This window comes from Fusarium musae, chromosome 5 (genome assembly GCF_019915245.1).
Source record: "Fusarium musae strain F31 chromosome 5, whole genome shotgun sequence".
NCBI classification, from domain to species: Eukaryota; Fungi; Ascomycota; class Sordariomycetes; order Hypocreales; family Nectriaceae; genus Fusarium; species Fusarium musae.
The window spans coordinates 1,660,824-1,679,169 of record NC_058391.1 but is presented as its reverse complement, the minus strand read 5'-3'; the positions used below and the strand labels follow the sequence as shown (position 1 = coordinate 1,679,169).

At 49.2% G+C, this 18,346-nt stretch overlaps 5 protein-coding genes across 5 annotated transcripts; 4 read left to right on the top strand and 1 right to left on the bottom strand.

The window, feature by feature from the left end:
• Nucleotides 1-17: 17 nt before the first annotated feature.
• On the bottom strand, nucleotides 18-996 carry J7337_006908 (uncharacterized protein; the record flags this gene model as incomplete). The annotated part of the gene is made up of 2 exons (XM_044824567.1): nucleotides 18-611; nucleotides 661-996. The coding sequence occupies 2 exons, from the start codon at nucleotides 994-996 to the stop codon at nucleotides 18-20; spliced, it is 930 nt and encodes a 309-aa protein (XP_044680224.1).
• Nucleotides 997-1,767: 771 nt separating this feature from the next.
• J7337_006907 (uncharacterized protein) lies at nucleotides 1,768-4,057 on the top strand (the record flags this gene model as incomplete). Its single annotated transcript, XM_044824566.1, has 6 exons — nucleotides 1,768-2,143; nucleotides 2,196-2,295; nucleotides 2,345-2,508; nucleotides 2,555-2,925; nucleotides 3,064-3,194; nucleotides 3,244-4,057. The coding sequence occupies 6 exons, from the start codon at nucleotides 1,768-1,770 to the stop codon at nucleotides 4,055-4,057; spliced, it is 1,956 nt and encodes a 651-aa protein (XP_044680223.1).
• Nucleotides 4,058-5,592: 1,535 nt separating this feature from the next.
• On the top strand, nucleotides 5,593-7,510 carry J7337_006906 (uncharacterized protein; the record flags this gene model as incomplete). Its single annotated transcript, XM_044824565.1, has 6 exons — nucleotides 5,593-6,088; nucleotides 6,147-6,192; nucleotides 6,244-6,324; nucleotides 6,462-6,527; nucleotides 6,582-7,239; nucleotides 7,298-7,510. 6 exons carry the CDS (start codon nucleotides 5,593-5,595, stop codon nucleotides 7,508-7,510), a joined length of 1,560 nt encoding a protein of 519 aa, XP_044680222.1.
• Nucleotides 7,511-11,942: 4,432 nt separating this feature from the next.
• On the top strand, nucleotides 11,943-13,170 carry J7337_006905 (uncharacterized protein; the record flags this gene model as incomplete). Its single annotated transcript, XM_044824564.1, has 2 exons — nucleotides 11,943-12,297; nucleotides 12,362-13,170. 2 exons carry the CDS (start codon nucleotides 11,943-11,945, stop codon nucleotides 13,168-13,170), a joined length of 1,164 nt encoding a protein of 387 aa, XP_044680221.1.
• A 603-nt stretch (nucleotides 13,171-13,773) lies between these two features.
• Nucleotides 13,774-18,101, top strand: J7337_006904 (uncharacterized protein; the record flags this gene model as incomplete). The annotated part of the gene is made up of 2 exons (XM_044824563.1): nucleotides 13,774-13,939; nucleotides 13,990-18,101. The coding sequence occupies 2 exons, from the start codon at nucleotides 13,774-13,776 to the stop codon at nucleotides 18,099-18,101; spliced, it is 4,278 nt and encodes a 1,425-aa protein (XP_044680220.1).
• Nucleotides 18,102-18,346: the final 245 nt, after the last annotated feature.

The window sequence follows — 18,346 nt, the reverse complement described above, 5'->3', positions numbered from 1 at the left end:
ACCCGCAGATTCTATCCTCAAGCAAGCTCATCCCTTGTATCGTCACCATCAATCTCCATCATGGAGCTTTTTCGCTGTGCAATGGCCACGGATATAGGTCCCTCATGCGCCGGGTCACATCTTTGAAGTTCGTCAACCTCAGAATCAATGTCGGGGTCGTCTTTCTTCTCCGAAGTGCTGTTCTTCATATTGATGTCCTCCTTCTTGTCGCTTTCATTCTTCACTGTCTCAGTGCCCTCCATTGTGACATTGCCTGCCTCCTTTGACACGGCAGATCCTCTCTTTGTCTTGAGGTCTGGTGGTAGCTCGACATCCCATTCATCTCTGAACTTGTTGTCCAGAAATTCGTCGAAATCGCCCATCTTGCGTCTCTCATGAGCTGCCCAAGCATGTGCTAGCCATTCGGGATCATGCCGCCCTTGGGCGATGTTTTCTGTGTAAGCAGCACAATCGTAGCGGAAACTGTCGTCGTTCATGAGTGATGCAAAATCTGGACAGGCATCCTCCATGCCAGGATTTAGAATATGCTGGGAATCAGGGAACAGTGCCAGGATTTCTGCCTTCTCTTCTTTGTCAAGAATATCCCAGGCCATCGGATTTGACAGTATGCTCTACTTTCGTTAGCGATCTCACTAGGTTACAAAAGACGGAGTGCCTTACTCTGAGATCAGCTGAAGCTAGGGGTGATTTAGGATCCGTCAGAATGTTATCCACGTTCCATTTCGACTTTTTAGGTACTTTTTTCACGAGGACCCTCCGCTTGCCTTTGGCCATCTTCTTAGAGGTCGTCGGCGGGGTATCTTCTCGACTATTGGGCGAAGTCGAAGGCGAAGACGAAGACGAATCCAGCGGCTGGTCTGCTATGGTTGGGGTATCATGATCCTCGTGGTCGGGCGCTGAGGAGAGGGGAGACGATGGCAGTTCGTTCTTTTGTGCTCCATTTGATTCGCCTCCACCGATGCTGACAGTTATAGTTTCTTCGTGTTTGTCGGCCATAGTTGTGAAACGGTAAGATGATAAATAAGTCACAGCACAAACTGAGCTGAAGAAGGGCAATGCTGGAGAAAGTACGTTATACTTGCCGTTCGTTGGTGGAATGTAGTAGAATCACAAGAGCTCCACGAGCATCGAGATTGAAAGAAGAGAGAAGAAAAAAAAAATATTCTTTTGATATAAATTTGATTTGAAACACCTTCGAGTTGCTTCTTGAAGGTGGCCTTGAAGGAGATTCAAAGCGACATGGTAGACATCTAGGGTAAGCCGCTCTCGGCAGCTGCTTCGCTTTTGCGGTTCTACCTCTGCAGCTGACAAAGGCCTTGGCTGTTAGGTAGTTACACCGAAGCCATTTGCTATCAAGTTTGTTGTTCATCTTTTCTTTCTTTTCCTTTTATCCAAAAGAATCTGGCCGTTGCCGAGATATTGGATAAAGTTTATATAGCTCCGTTTTCGGCAGTCAATCATCATATCAGCTCAGGACCCCCAAACTCTTGGGGTCAACCATCCCACGCGGCATCGAACCCCTCACTGATCAGCACGGAAACCCGGCCATGTACATAGAGCTTTGTCCCCGCTATCGACGGATAAAAGCAAAAGGCAGAGGATAAAATGCTTGGTCCTGGTGCCGTGGCCCGTTGGTGACATGCATGAGCTGCGGGTAAGCTATGAGCTCAGTTTCAATATATATCTCTTCTTTATCCTTTGCTCCATCTCTGCTACTCAATGAATATTGGCAGTTAGCTTCAAAGCTATACCATTCGATAAAACACAATGGCGCCCTACCAACCCCTTTGTCTTGGATACAATGGGGTACATCCCTTTTCCAAGGTTGAGATCAAGGATCGTGCATCTGTTCAAGAGCTCCTTCGCACTGTTCTTGACCCTCTAGAGCCATTCTTCTCCCCCCAAAAAGCCCGTGTCAAGTGTCCCGGTGCAACAGCAGTCAGATTCGACCAGACTGCTTCAGAAGTCGAAGGAATATGCCGTCCACTCTGGGGCTTAGCTGCTTTACTGGCAGGTGGTGGTGATTACGAAGGCACGGAATTGTGGATTCAGGGTATCAAGTCAGGGACTGACCCAGAAAACCCCGAGTATTGGGGTTATCCTCAGGACAACGACCAAAGAATGGTTGAGATGTGTCCCCTGGGTAGGTCTTCCCATATAAAGTCTCATCATCATGACAACTGACGGCTTGTTAGGCTGGGCGTTGGCTGTTGTCCCCGAGTTTTGGAGCAGCCTTTCTGACAAGGAGAAGAGTAATGTTGAGACATGGCTAGGAAATTCAATCAACGAGAAGAAGTCAGCTCTCAACAATACACCAATGATTCATTGGCTAATAGTCCCGCAGTATGCCCAACACTAATTGGTTATGGTTCCGTGTGTTTGCCAACCTAGGGCTAAAGAAGAACGGCGGCAAATTCTCCCAGGAAAGACTTGACAGCGACATTGAGCACCTCGAAACGTTTTATCGGGGAGGAGGCTGGTCTAACGATGGACCAGAGGGCATCCATCGTAAGCTTGAGTTCCAAATTTCTTAGTCCTGACTGACACGCGCCAGAAATGGACTATTACTCGTCAAGTTTCGCAATTCAGCTACTTCAGCTATTGTATGCCAAGTTAGCAGGGGAAGAGGACCCAAAGCGGGCAGAAGAATTCAAGAGGCGAGCACAACAGGTTGCTCTGGACTTAATCCATTACTTTGACGATGAAGGCAGAGCCATTCCTTATGGCCGAAGCGTAGGCTACCGGTTTGCCATGGTTTCTTTCTGGGGAGCGCTGGCCCATGCCGATGTTGAGTTGCCTGCACCGCTGACCTGGGGCATGGTGAAAGGAGTTGTGTTTCGTCACTTGCGTTGGTGGCAGACCCAAGGTGATATCTGGACGTCAAGTGGTACACTGTCGATTGGGTATTCTTACCCAAACATGTATGTAAGTATTGTTCCGCTCTGTACGCTGCTGACCACAACTGACGAAACTAGATGGCGGAGAACTATAACAGCCCCGGAAGCCCCGTAAGAGTCACATAGGTTGACAATTTATGACAGGTTTGCTAATGGGAACTCTTAGTACTGGGCATGCCTAGCATTTATGTGCCTGGCAACACCAGATGATCACCCTTTCTGGACATCCGACGAGGAGTCAACCAGTGGTGCAATCCCCAAGATGAAAGCTCTGAGCCAACCGGGCCATATTATGAGGTAGATACCACCTTATATATACATCCATGTGAGACTGACATTAGTACAGTTACCTTGGCGGCCACTGCATGCTTCTGTCGTCAGGACAAGCTTGCAGCTACCCAATGAAAGGAACCCATGCCAAATACGGCGGATTTGCTTATAGCAGTGCATACGGATACTCGGTACCCCCTGGCCTATTTTCTCTAGAGCAGTATGCACTGGCATCGCAACTGGGGCTCTCGGATGATGGGGGCGAGTACTGGAAGACCCGAAGGCTTTGCGAGTATGCGGGGATCGAAGACCGTGAAGGCACCCCAATTCTCGTCTCGATCTGGAAGCCTTTCCCAGATGTCACTATTCGCACTATATTGATCCCTTCACAAGAAGAAACCCCCAACTGGCATCTTCGAGTTCATCATATCAAGAGTGGCCGTGAGGTCATGACGGCGGATGGCTCCTTTGCTATTTCCAATGTCAACTCAACCAATGGACGATATCTTGGACCATACGATGAAACAAAGCACGAGGGAACATATCCTAAGATCATTGGCAATTACGATCTTAAGACACCTGATGGTTGGGCAAGCGGAAAGTCGGGGGCTTTTGCAGTATCGAAAGGCGCTGTCGGCATCAAAGCCTTGGAGCCGGGGGAACAACGTCAGGCTATGCTGGTTAATGCGGACCCGAACTCGAACTTGGTTGAGAGCAGAAGCACAATTCCAACTCTGCAACATACTATCAAAGCTGGCGAGTCGGTCTGGTATGTCTCTGCTATATATGCCAAGCCCTCGGGGGTTGGGGTGAACAAGGAAAGCTATCTCGATGGATGGGCCAAGACTCCTCTCATTCCTGGCTGGCTAGAGAAAGAGATGAATGCTTAACCCCAAATGTTAGAACAAGAGGTAAGCTTGATTGGAAGGAATTAGATTGAGGACACGGGATTTGAAAGATCCCATCAATCAAAGCATCATATTACCTTCTCCTCATCTGAAGTCCTGCTCCCCGCTTCGCCTATGCCTGCTTTGCGGGGAGGGCCTGCAGCTTGTTCCAAATCTTGGCACAGAATGATTCCGGGAGTAGATTGATCAGTCTTGGAAGCTTGGCTAGCTTGGCTGTTGAGGCCGAGGTGATCACATTCGTTCATTTCAACACGATATAACCTTAAAAGAAAGCTCCGCATTCGCCCATAGCTTAAAGCCTTAAGTTGACTAGAGGCTAGACTCATGTGCGATCCCCGCCGGAGAGACTCAGTTCCACGTATCAGATCATGGAGGCGATCACAACTCTCCCCAACAACCATGTCATCATCAATCGACTTCAGCCGGCGGACGCCCCAGATGGAGAGCTATCAGTGGAGCTTCTCTCCACAACCCCAGGATTCACGCGGCAGTCTCTGTCACTCCCCCGCATGTTGGCGAGAATGATCAGAGACGCCCGCATGTGAGTTGTCAAGGGCTCTGTGGCATCTTGGATGAATCTACGGTGCCCCCAAAGTTCATCTCGAATTCCTCTCAGCGGCGTCTGGGCATTTCGCAACATTGGGGTACGTTGCTTCTCCCGCGCTTGATAGCGCAGCCACTTTTCGACGACAGGTGAACGTCGATTCGTGGACTTTTTTATCCGCCCGGATCTTTAGACAAAGCGAACCAATTCTTGCGCTTATGGATATATGCATGGTTATTCTATTGTCTCCGCTTTGGACTGGTATACTCACTTTGTTGATCCTCGCTGATAGTTGGTGTTTTGAGCGTCTGAACGAGCGAGCGAGCATCGAAAGAGCTTGTAGGGCTATAACTTGGGCGAGTGCTGGCAATACCAATGCGAAACAGGATATTGACAAGGGTTGTGGTTTCATTCGGACGCGAGTTTGCGTCGTCTGTCTTAGTCTGTGCCTCTAATTTGCACAAAGAGGCAACGCTTCGAAGCCTCCTCAACACAACCCGTGCAATTGACATGGGGAGATTCTCTCTTACACCAATAAGGCCGATGCGCCGATATTGGGGGTGAGAGTTGTCTTGATGTGACCCCAGACTTGGCTGTCACTGGTCGTTGGTCGATCAGTTTTGGGTGGTGGTGTCTAGGGAAGCTTGATAGCTCGTGTCGACTACAACACTGGACCTCGAGCTTAGCCGGACGATCATTTAATATCCTGCGAGCTCCCCTCGAGATTCTGATTTCCTCTTCAGAGATCACACCACAATCAGGTATTGGTGCCTTTCGACCTTTGAGCTTGCCTTTGAATATACTGACAGCTCCACATCTTGTTTCGACTCTAAATCCGGGGAAACAAGCTTAAATTTAAAGCATACCCTCTATTGTTTCTTAGCTTGGAGCCCACCCACTCCCATCTCACCCATCCTCGGCTATCGCCACTCAAGCTACCCCCAATAGTTCGTTGTCTTGCAACACCGCAACCATGGGTCTCGCGGGCATCCTCAAGAAGGTCATTCGCAATGATGCGATGAAGACTGACCCCGAGGAGATTTACAACTGGCGTGTCTTCGCCATCGTCGCCGGCTCATGCTTTGGAGGCATGTTGTTCGGTTGGGACACTGGAGCTATCGGTGGTGTCCTTGCCATGAAGGCCACACAGGATCGATTCAACTATACTCCTGAGGCCAAGGTTACACTTGACCAGAACATTGTCTCTACCCTCCAGGCTGGTTGTTTCGCTGCTTGTTTCTTCACTTCGTACTTTACTGAGAAGTTTGGTCGACGATGGTGTCTCGTCGGAACCGGCACAGTCACCACTATCGGTGTTATTCTTCAGGCTGCCTCTACTGCTAATGGTTCTCTTCCCCTCATGTACGTTGGTCGCTTTGTTGGTGGTCTGGGCGTCGGAGCTGCTTCATCCTTGGTGCCCCTTTACGTGTCTGAATGTGCACCTCGAGCTATCCGTGGTGGTTTGACCTGTAAGTCCTTTTTCTCTTTCTCCACAAGTCTACGGGGGTTGTTACTAACGCTATCCAGCCTTCTATCAGCTATTCATCGTTACTGGCGTCATGCTTTCATTCTGGTGAGCTAGAGCTTGATATCGCTGTATGAAGTCAGCCTAACATAACAACAGGGTCAACTATGGTGCTCTTCTCCACCTCAAGGCTCCCACGGTCTACGCTCTGCCTCTAGCTCTCCAGGCTCTTCCCGCCGTGTAAGAATCAATGTTACGATATCAAAGAGTATATACTGATCGACTCTAGCCTCCTGATCACTTGCATGTTGCTGGCCCCTGAAAGGTAGGACATGCCGATTCCATATCAAAAGGAGATCTTCGCTAACAGTGAACAGCCCTCGATGGTGTGCACGCAAGGATGACTGGGAACGTGCCAAGTCTATTCTCATCAGCCTTCGCATGTAAGTCAATTTTGAACTGGAACAGACACAATTAAATAACATGGCTTCTTGTAGGCTTCCCGAGGACCACGAGTATGTCCAGGCTGAGCTTCAGGAGATGTCTGCTCAGCTTGAAGCTGAGAAGCGATTGACTGGCGACGCCTCTGCCTCAACTCTCTGGAAGGAACTCGTCACCATTCCCGGTAACCGAAAGCGAGCCATCATCTCTGTTCTGCTCATGATCTGTCAACAAATGACTGGTGTTAACGCCGTCAACTACTACGCTCCTCAGATCTTCCAATCTCTGGGTATGACTGGTACAACCGTCTCACTCTTTGCCACTGGTGTCTACGGTATCGTCAAGGTCTTGGGCTGTGCCGCTTTCCTCATCTTCTGTGCCGACTCTCTCGGTCGACGACGTAGTCTTCTGTGGACCAGTGCTGCTCAGGCTTTTACAATGTACATCATCGGTATCTACGGTCGTGTCGAGCCTCCTGTTGCTGGACAAGGCATCTCTGCTTTTGGATACGTTGCCATTGTTTGCATTTACCTCTGGGCTGCTCTATTCCAGTTCGGTTGGGGACCTTGCTGCTGGATTCTCGTCTCTGAGATCCCCACTGCCCGTCTTCGAGCTCTTAATGTCGCCATCGGTGCCGCTACTCAGTGGCTGTTCAACTTCATCATTGCCCGAACTGTCCTGACCATGCAAAAGACCATGGGGCCTGCCGGCTACGTAAGTATTCGATAAAATCATGTTGACGAATTTGAGATAGCTAACCAAAACTTGACAGGGCATGTTCTTCATGTTCGGCAGTTTCGATCTTCTCATGGGTATCTTTGTCTGGTTCTTCGTTCCTGAGACCAAGGGTCTCAGCCTGGAGCAGATGGACGAGCTCTTTGGCGTTGGCGACCTTCACAGCAAGCTCGATGCCGAGGGTCCTGAGGGCGCCCGCACGCCCAGCATCCGGGAAGAAGTTGCCGACATCAAGAACACCAAGCACTAAGGTTAACGCCAAGGTTTGATGAATCGGTGGACGAAGGGAGATGTGATCAGGGGGTGAAATCTAATTCAAGATCAAGTTTGATGAGTTAGAGTTTGGCCGAAGATGATATCTGCGGGCACAATACTTGTATGTATGTATGTATGTATGTACCAAGTTGCAGCGATACCTGAATGAGTTATCATCGTCAGAAGGATATTGCAAGCTTTCTGTGCCTGGTTCAAAAGAAACTTCCGGTTAAATGCAACAATCTTAGCGAGCTAAGGTAACTATGGCACACACATACATATTGACTTTGTAAATTATCCGGCAGACTGTACTGTCCTCAATTGCCAACACTTGCGCCGACGGGTTGTAAAAATCGGATTGGCTCTGTCCTTCGGACTTATGCAGAAGATGGATGTTATCACAAATCAAGGAGAGAAATTCCAAAAGGGAACCCAGCTGAGCTAGTGACGGCGGACCGCGTTTCAAGATCAGAGTATATCTTCGAGATCGCAACGGTCTGTGTGACGGTGATACCAAACATCCAATATCTCATCCTCGTGCAGTGGAATCGACCCGATAGGCCAGCAGCAACAGGTCACAGTGAGGTCACTGAGGTGTGCCAAGCGGTGCTCGGAAGCTTTCCTACGAAGGACGCTTCCCAAGAGTCAGTCATGCGATGCTGATAGTCTGAGCATGACTAGGTCTAGGTTACTATAGCAAAGTTAATTTATCCTTGTTTAGATAGAAGGTTATCGAAGTGAGGTGAGGTATCGAGACGGACGACAAGCTCCTCGCCTCGCTCCTTTTCTCGACATGATTGTCTAGGACTAAGGAGGGCTCGAGCTCTCTTGGTTCGAAACTCTATAAGGTCCTGCCTGGTATGCAAAAGTCCCTGTCGTAGCAAGCGTGGTTAAGGAGTTGACAGTAGTTTGTGTGGGGTTTGTGCTTTGTGATTTGTGATTTGTGATTTGTGTTTCTGTGTGATTTAAATGTCAATCATTATCTGCCAGTGCGAGATCGGACCGAAGAGAATAAACCGTGAGAGGGTTGACAAGGGTAAATGGGTTATGTTATACTGTATTGTGCTAGTGTATAATGTTTTGCGAGATTAGATTAGGTATCAACTCAACATGGGAAACGCTCAGCTGAGGGACATTTATTTATTAGCAGTGCATGCAGTGAGAAATTGATTCCCGAGATGAAGCACCCGACAAGACCCCCCTGTCTCAGAGAAGCCAACGTCCCGTGGTTCACTGCCGAGAAGCCAATCAGCACCATTTCCCACCCCTCATGGAAGCTAACCCGGAGGTTCTAGGCCTTCTTGGCACTAACCTACAGCTACGGGGTACAGGGCAGAGGCCTCTAACTGCCAGGGCTGACCCTCCTATTCGTGGACGTCACGGTGACTCTTCTCAGGGCCACTGCCGACAGTAGCGTCTTGGGCTCGCTCTAGGTACTAACGTTTGTGGTGGTGCCGAATCTTGGTGGGATCGGCAATTTCACGTTTGTCAACCAAGGAGAGGGAAGAATTGTCCGACGACGACCCCTTTTGAGGGTCGATTGGGTTGCAAGAGTGAGTCTGTGAGGATCTGGATAAGACGATTTGACTGTTGAGGACAGTTCTTTTGCGACTTGGTCATTAGAGAGAGAAAAAGAGGCTAAGCCCTGGTAGGCCAGCTTGACAAGGGTCTACCATGGTATTGGCTTCTGAGTTTGAGATGGCGTTTCATCGTTTCTTCATGTGTTTTTTTGTTCCCTTTGAGGGGGGCGTGATTCAAAGAGAGATAGAAGAGCAAGAGTGAGGCGGCAGAGTTGTGCAGTTGCTGTGTTGCATGAAAACAAGAAATGCTTGGTGATATAGATTTCAACGTCTTCTGTCGTGTGATTTGATGTTCATGCAGTACGAGTAACATCTTGTGTAAAGATAAAAACTAGTACTAAGGGATTCTAGAAGTACCCCAGAGCCAAGGCCAGTTCAAACTCCAAACTCCAAAGCCCACCTCAGGTCCCGGTACGGAGTAGGTATTTGGAATTTGATTCTGACCCTCCAGTTCCCTGTCGTTACCTGACTCGTCTGCCGCCTCACACCTCAAAGATCCCTCCCTATCTCAAACCTTAGCCGACAGGGGTTAGAAGCTATTTCTGCCCTATGACAGCGGCAGGCGGATCGGAAACATATGAAACTGGCCTGACTTTGGGTTTTCCTCTTGTCTCTTGGAAGTTGGAAGCCCACATCAAACAAACCCCCCTCTGCACGTTGGTACACACGTACATTACATTAGAATGGATGTAAGTGCGTTATGACCAAACATCGTCATCTGTCCGTGTGTCGTCGTCTATGTACGAGACGTTAGAGGACACAGACACAAACTGTCACAGTGACGATGCGCAACAAATTCTCTCTCTCTCTCTCTAATCGGATGTCTCGGTTGCAGCCTTGTTGATCACCCAAACAGCCAAGAAAGTCAGTCTTGAGGGCAATGCTATGCGATACCGTACGATGCGATGTAATACAGTCTCTGGACCCACAGGACAGACAAGCATGGACGTTGAAAGTAGGAAGTTTGTTCTGTAGCTCTCTGGTATCTATGGAGTCTATTTTGGTGGTTAGTATGGCTAGGTAGGTTAGTAGTAGGATTAGGTTCAGTTTGGTTTAATGTTACCTCTTGCAAAAGTTGGGCTACCTTAACTCACGCTACGCTACTTTGTACATATCCATGCCAGGCCATTGCATTACATGGATGGTAAATGTTTTGCCCTTGTCGTCAATATGGGGCATTGGATGAGAGGGATGGACCAAATCACCTCAATCTTTCTTTTCTATTTGTTTTCTCGTTCCCCCCCGCCTGTTTCCCAAAAGAGAAACAAGTACAAGTAATATTCGTCTGTTCTTTTATTAGTTCCTGAATTCCTATTTCAGTTCTTCGTATTCTCTACATACATGTTCTGTTCTGTTCGTTCGTTCGTTCGTTATCTTGGATGTCTTTGGAAAGTCTCACCTTTACACCAACCTTACAAGGACCCCCCCAACCAACATCGACCTGACATCCAATCTCAGAAAAACATCACTGCAATTATATATGCGTTGTTCATTCATGCCCTTGCCCATGGCCTCAAAACACTAAAGCCACCACCACCACCACCACGACTACTACTACTACTACTACTACTACTACTACTTACTCTTACTGCTTATATGAATCCTTCGCGCCCATAGCGACCAACACTCGACAACCCCAAGCTCTTTTGTTCACCAAACTCCACACGAGTGCAGCTTGCGTCGGCAAAAGTGCTGACCGATTTCTTGATCATCCAATCGGCCATATCGAGACCCTGGGTGCATGGTAGCTGCATCTCTTAGTCTTCACTTCAGGTTGATCGAATTTGGTTGGGGTCCGCTCTTTGACTTACACGGGTTAATGGCGGTCGAGAACTGACTCTTGGGAGATTCGAAATCATATCCACTGCATTAACCTTGGATCCTACTATTCGCCAATGCTGAGGTTTTAGGTTATACGGCTTCTGGGCGTTTTCCTAAAAAGCTCTTCGCCTGAAAGGTTCTAGTTCATGTCCAGCAGAAGAAAGACTATCACGGCTTGAGAGAGGATAGAGATATTGACAAACAGAAACAACGTTGTTTTTTTTGTCTTATCGCAAAACAAATCATTCATTCTGTTATATGAGTCAATTTGACTGACTTATACGATAATCATGCTGGGGCCACAACGGCCAACACCAACGCGCAGCGCTCACGACATGGCATTTACCGTTACCCCACGACACAACAGTCACTCAATACCGAACCCCTCATTTCGTAAGTCCCCAGATTTCTTTTTTTGGTCATATACGCTGTTAGCTATCGATCTTTGATTTATTTTACTTTGTCTTTTAACTTTAGCTTTTCCATCCCTGGCATTCAGCTCCTTCGGCGTATTCCTCTTTCGTCTTGTTTTCCTTTCATATAAAGAGGCCATTAATCTCGTTAGCTTCTCGTCTTTTCTGTTTCTGTCTCGTAATTTTCGAGCTTGTCAAGGATCAGGCGTTCAAAGTTGCGTGTTTTGGTTCAGTACGCTCTCCCATTGATCTCCATCCCCAATGATGTAATTTGTCCAAGGGAAGCTCAGCTACCTAAGCTCTACCTTACCTTACCTTACCTTACCTTACCTTACCTTACCTTACCTTACCTTACCTTACCTTACCTTACGACTCCACACTTTTCTACTTCTCCCGCATTTCACTCTATTTTCATACCTTGGCATAATCCATCAATTGCGACCAATTCCTCTTTGCTGAGGTTGGCAACTTTTTTCTTTTTTTTTTTTTTGGAGATTGTGCCTCTGGGTTACATAATCAAAGACATTGAAAAGAGCCAGGAAAAAGCCATAATTGCCACTGACTGCTCGGGGCGCAACCAAAAACACTATCAAATCATGTACAAGCCATTATAATGGCCGACGCTGACTCCAACCCTTCCACAGCCACGCACAATTCGCCGCGGACATGGCTCCTCACTTCAGCTCTCTCCCCCCTGTCCGTCCGACTCATCCGGCTACTGCTATCACATGGCGACTACGTTGTCGCATGTTTACCGCCCTACGAGATCGATCATGAGGATCGCAGCGCCGAGTTTCGCGAGCTCGTGAATGAGTGTAAGAGCTCCAGAAAGGACCGTGAGGGATGGAAGGATCGCATACGAGGCATCCGATGCGATGGGGCTGCCATGGGAAGCTGTGGAGCTGCTGTCGCCGAAGCTGTGCAGGTCTTTGGGCGGATCGATATCCTGCTATGCTGTAAATCCGATGGTATGTTGGGGGCTGCATTCTTAGGCTCAGGGTGACGCATCTTACTGACTCTATCACTTTTAAGCTGTCGTGGGCACTGTAGAGGAACTATCGACAACTCCATTCACACAAAATCTCGTTCGCGACCAGTTCGAGTCCGTCTTCTTCTCCCAGGTCAACTTTATAAGAGCTGCTCTCCCTCAGCTACGGTCTCAGCACACAGGGCATATAATTGTTCTAACCAGTACCGGCGGGCACATTGGCACACCAGGCATGTCGATATACACGGCAGCGACATGGGCCCTCGAAGGCTTCTGCGATTCACTTGCGTACGAGATTGCGCCCTTCAACATCAAGGTTACCGTTGTACAGCCAAACAAGGAGATTCTTTCCTTGACTAACCGTCTCACCTTTGCGCCGCAAATGGCTGCGTATGATCAATACTCAGAAACAGCTCCGAGCATTCGCGACATACTCGCCAACGTTCTCAACACTCATCCAGATACAGCTCTACCATACCCCCAATCACCAGCTAGCTACGGACCTTCACCCATGTCCCCCGCCAGTACTTCCCTCGAACCAGATGCAGCGCCTGGTGAGATTTTGCATCGCTACCCCAAGTTACCGCCCGGTGCAGCAGATAAACTAGTCATGGAGACCGTTCATGCTCTTTCAGCGATCGGTGGACATGAAAATCCCCCAGCACGACACATTGTCGGCCACGAAGCTGCTATCGCAGTAAAGGAGAAGCTCAAAACTGTTACAGAAGAGCTTGAAGATTTCGTAGAAGCGAGTTTGTCTGTTGATACCTTTGAGAGTGAGCTGCAAGCCGAGGCAAGGGAGAGGAAGCCATCAGATCAAAGTCCCCAAGGGCCGCCATCATCGGTTGGTTGAACATGATGACGTAAATGTCCATTGTAACAGTATTAAGCATTTATATGTTAGTTGTATTTCGGCAAAAGTTGGATAGGGTGCTTGAGGCCAACACCGCGATACCCCAGGAGTATAGGAGATTCTTAGTGGGCTAGGCTTTTGGGATAGCATGGGGTTTCAGTGCTGACCATGAAAGAATTGATACCCATTTGTGAACATCCTCATCAGCCATAAAATAAAACAATAATAAATAAAGTGTTGACGTGGACTTTAAGTGACTGGCATGCTCTGCATTATTGTCATCGGTTCGCAAAAAGTCGACTCCGGTCCTTGAGGCTCCACCTGATCCGGCCACCCATGTAAGGGTACGCTACCTCATACGGCACTGCTGCTCCTAGCCGCATGCGACAGGTGTACGATACTGAGCTCCAAGATCCGGCGACCTTCAGCTTTGGAAGCTCAGCTCAACAACTCAAAGAGGCGACGCTGATACAACGATGCGACTGTAATCAACATCACCTTATACCAGACGAAGAACCCTGCGACGCCTCCAAAGGACGTCACCGACTAAAATACCAACCACGTTGCGCTGGCGGACATGTTGAGAAAACACCAGATGCTAGGATGAGCTTGGATCCTTTAGCCCCCGTCGCTCCTGCGAGGGTGAAGACACTTCTTTTACCTCTGGGCCAGATCAAAGCAGACCGATTCGCCTCCTTCGTCGAGCGACTCAACAGGGAACATGTTGTCCACCTCCGCGACATCAGCGCTGATGGCCGACCTAATAGGAGTAAGGGATGCTCTCGACTGCTCAAGATGGCGCTAACATAGCTTGCGCAGACATGTTCTCGCCTCTGGCATACCCAGACGGCGCCATAATATACAACCTTGTTACTCACGTTCCTCCTCCCTCCCACCTCGCCCTGACGCCCTTCGACTTATACCGAGAGCCCCTTGCTATAATAGCTCTGGCAGATGGCACCGAACTACACCAAAAGAGCTTCAACAAGCGACAGTCGATAAACGGTACAGGCCCGACGACGACTGAGAAGAACATTAGAGCTTTATACCAGGAGCTAGAAGACCTGCGCGACATGTACCCCAAGGCTCTGGTACACCAAGTCCTACTGTTCGATTATGCCAACCCTCACGATACCGAGATTCCAATGCCCGAGGGCCTTGTCGATATTCCTCCTCTCGAGAACTGCACTGTGACTACGCTAAGGACTGTTATGTGCGACATCTCTTCGCTTCTCCTAGCTGAGATGACAACCTTGGCCAAATCCTTCGAGGCCATGACCAACATTGACTCCCCAGTGCCTTATTCGTCTACTTCAAAACATACTAATGGTGGTTCCTGGGGTGGCGAAGGAGGGTTGAATGGGCTCCTTAGGAGAGGCTCGAGTATCTCTTCACGACATTCCGTGCGCTCTAACTCAGCGGGCGGTATTATGGACAAGACACAGGCCCGCATGTCTATGCCAGCCAACGCCCGTCCAGGACTTCATTCGAGCAGTTCAACGCCAGGGTTGTCATCGACACCTCCAAAGAGCAGCTTATCGAATCCACCCATCACCACGGATAGTCAGAGCCCGCCAGCTAGTGATCGATCAACACCGGACCCACAACCTGCGCCGCAAGAGACTACAGAAAGCCCCCGGTCAGCTAGTCGCGATAGGATTTCCACGCAGGGCTTTGGTTCGGGTGGTGTGAATGACCGCTGGAGGCTAAGAACCAAAGGCCGAGCAGCGGTTGTCGTTGGTTCCATGTTTCTTCAGGCTGGACGATGGACGGATTCGATTAAAGAGCTCAGCGATGGTGCTATGGCTGCGCGATCTGTAAATGATCATCTATGGCATGGAAAAGCATTGGAACTGATCTTGGTTAACCTGTTCCTCCTTGGCTGGTCCAACATCGAGTTCCATGTGCCTACAGTACTGATCCAATTCCCGGATAAGCCAACGCATAAGCAAACGCCAGACCCGACTCCTGAAGACCCGGATCAACCAAAACATCTTAGAAATCTCCAGTGGCTGCTACCGGAGCTTCTGGAACGTATAATAGCGTTATACTCCAGAGTATCATCGGACAGCCTCCCTCCATTACCCATGTCTGAGGCCTTCATTCGATTTTCCAAGATATACTCAGCTCTTCACCTATGTAACGGTTACCTAAACCGAGAATCTCTAGCCATGATTGCTACGGGGATTGTCCCCGAGCAGCCATATGTTGCACCTCCACGGTTTGGTGTAACACCCTCCAGACAACAGATCGGAGCGATGCTCTTCAAGGCTTTCCCTGCGGGCGCTTCCGAACTTCTTACAACTGTTGACCGAGCGTCAGTTCTGAGCGGCATAGCAACTGTTCTAGGACCCTTGGGACTTCACCGAAAGAAGGCCATGGTGATTCGGGAGCTGGTGTCTGTCCTTATCGGTGGTCTTGTCGAGGCGCGAACTCGAGGTGCTGCAGACATGGGTATTCATCCTGCTGCCGGACTGATGTCGTTGACCTCAGGAGGAGGTGGATCAAGCAGTGGCTCCATGGCTCTAGAGATTGGAGAATGTGACGTTGAACAGGGCATAGAAGCTCTGATGACCCTTCTCTGCAAATCTTACGGCATTGTTGGGTTTGATTTGACAAGAAAGGCGGGTGCTAAGAACAACGAAGATGTTGATGACTCAGACGAAGCTGTGATTGCTAGGATACGCGGCCAGTCTGCGGCGCGCTTTTTCGGATTTCCAGATGTCAAGCTCAACATTCTAAGGGCTTGCATCAACTTCTCTGAAGCACTTCCAGATTTCGATGGTGTTTTGCGATTCTCGAGTGATCTGTTGCGAACAGCCGGTTCCGGTGTTGCTCCAGGGCCTAGGAGAGAGGACGCCTCACCTATGATCACCCGAGACGAGCAAGTTCGATTAGCTACTGGCATATCGAGGACCGCAAATCTCGTACAGAGGCTGGGCTACAATGACATAGCAGCTGAGTACTGGGATGAATTCTTTGTTCGAGGTATCAAGCTTGAACCGTCACTCAACAGCAAAACGCCAGTAGCTCATTCCAAGAGTATCCTTCCTGGTGCTACCGCTAGTCGTGCATCCCAAGATCTTGACCCTTTCATCTACAACCCATTCCTAAAGAAACCAGACGAGTTGGTAAACCAGACTCTTGTGGCTGATGAATACGCTACGTTCAAGATCACACTACAGAACCCTTATGATATCGAAGTGGATGTTGAATCTGTTCACCTGGCTACCGAGGGCGTGCAGTTCGATGCTGTCAAGGAGGCCACTGTGGTCGGACCATACCGAACGCAGGTGATCCGATTAAGGGGAAGGGCAAAGGAAGCTGGAACTGTCAAGGTCACAGGTGCTATTATCAAGGTCCGAGGATGCCGTGAGCGACGATTCCCTGTTTTCTCCATGCCTTGGACGCCAAAGCAGGAAGTCAAGGTCAAGGCCAAAGGTTTGGCTGCACTCGAGGAAGCGGTCACAGATGTTAAGCCGTTTGCCCCAAAGCTCGAGGCTGAAAGCTTGAGTCTCACTGCTATTCAAGCACAACCCCTGGTAATTGTCAAGTCCACAACGCTTGCGCAGTCCTCCATCATGATCCTGGAGGGTGAGAGGCAGGTGTTTTCAGTGACGCTACAGAATCTTGCATCCACGCCAGTGGATTTTATGCTCTTCTCCTTTAAGGACTCCACACAGGAACCGCTTCAGACTGCAATCAATAACCGAGATGCGACACCCTCTGAGCTCTATGAGTACGAGCTTGCGCTGATGAAGAAGCAGGCGCTGCGACTTCCCAACAGCCAACAGACTCGTCATATTGCACCTAACGGAGAGGCTACCTTTGACTTTGAGATTCTTGGTAAGCCCGGACTCACAGCGGCTACGATCCAGGTCGACTACACTCATCTGGGATGCCCGCAAGAAGAGATGCCTGATCAGTTCTACACACGACAGGTTTCTCTGGATCTTACCGTGACGGTGAATGCTAGTGTTGAGCTTGCTCGAATCGATGCCCTACCCGTGCATGGAGAGATTCCTCAGCCCCTGTGGGATCGCTTAGGCAGTTCCTTTACTGCCAAACCTGATGAGTACTGTCTCTTGTCTGTGGATCTTCGCAACGCCTGGCCCAGCCAGATGGTAGTGCAACTGGAGAGCAACGATGGAATTTCTGTGCAGGAAGATATCTTGCCTGGAAATACGAGCCGTGTCATTCTTCCAGTCAAAAGAGTGTATCTTGAGGATCCTCATGCCACAATACCAACCCTCAACCCCTCGCGAAATCGGCAATTTGTGGTTAGCGCCAGCAAGATTTCACCTGAAATGGAGCGAGCGAATCGAGAAGCGTTTTGGTATCGAGAGAGGGTTCTAAGCTGTCTCAGAGCTACGTGGAAGACGACGTCACTACCTAAAAGGAGTGGCTCGATCGATCTGAGAAGCATACGACTGACCTCGAGAATGATCGAAGCAATCAAGGTTGACGAGGTTGGCATTGATATCTCGGTCGAAGATAAGGATGGAAATGCAGCTGAAAAGGATGTAGCATACGTCGATGAGTTTATGCAACTTAGGGTACGCCTCACGAACCGGACAGCTCAGAAGATCCATCCTCTGGTGAGAATTCTCCCGGCACTTCGCCATCGGCCTGCAAATGTTGGGCTGGAGTTTACACGGAAGCTTGCTTGGAACGGTACTCTACAGCAGCTCATCCCTGTGTTAGAGGGGCACGGAAGTGCCGAGATTTCAGTAGGCATGACAGTGCTATGCCGTGGAGAGTTTGAAATTTCAGCATCAGTAGAAGAGGTACAGGTTTGGGATGAGCCCAGAAGTGAGCCGACAAGAGCGAGATCTGAGTCTCAAACGATGATGGACGCGGCTCTCGGAGTTAAGGAGAGAAGGATCTGGCATGCGAGACAACCTTGTCTATTGATGACGAGAGATCGTTAATTGAGAGAATGAGGAGGGATTCTGATGGCGATGGTGGTAGGGATCTGTGGCTTTATACGTTGGCGTCATTAAATAATGGAGATTTGTGCTACGACGCGATGTAGATATTTAGCGAATAGCAAAGAAAGCGGTCAATAACCTTTGATATGAATATGAAGTTGTCCCTGTAAATTCACATGCTGGAGTAGATGGTTGTTGATGATTACCCTGCAGTAACACCGTATCTTGACGTTCTAGAAGTAAGC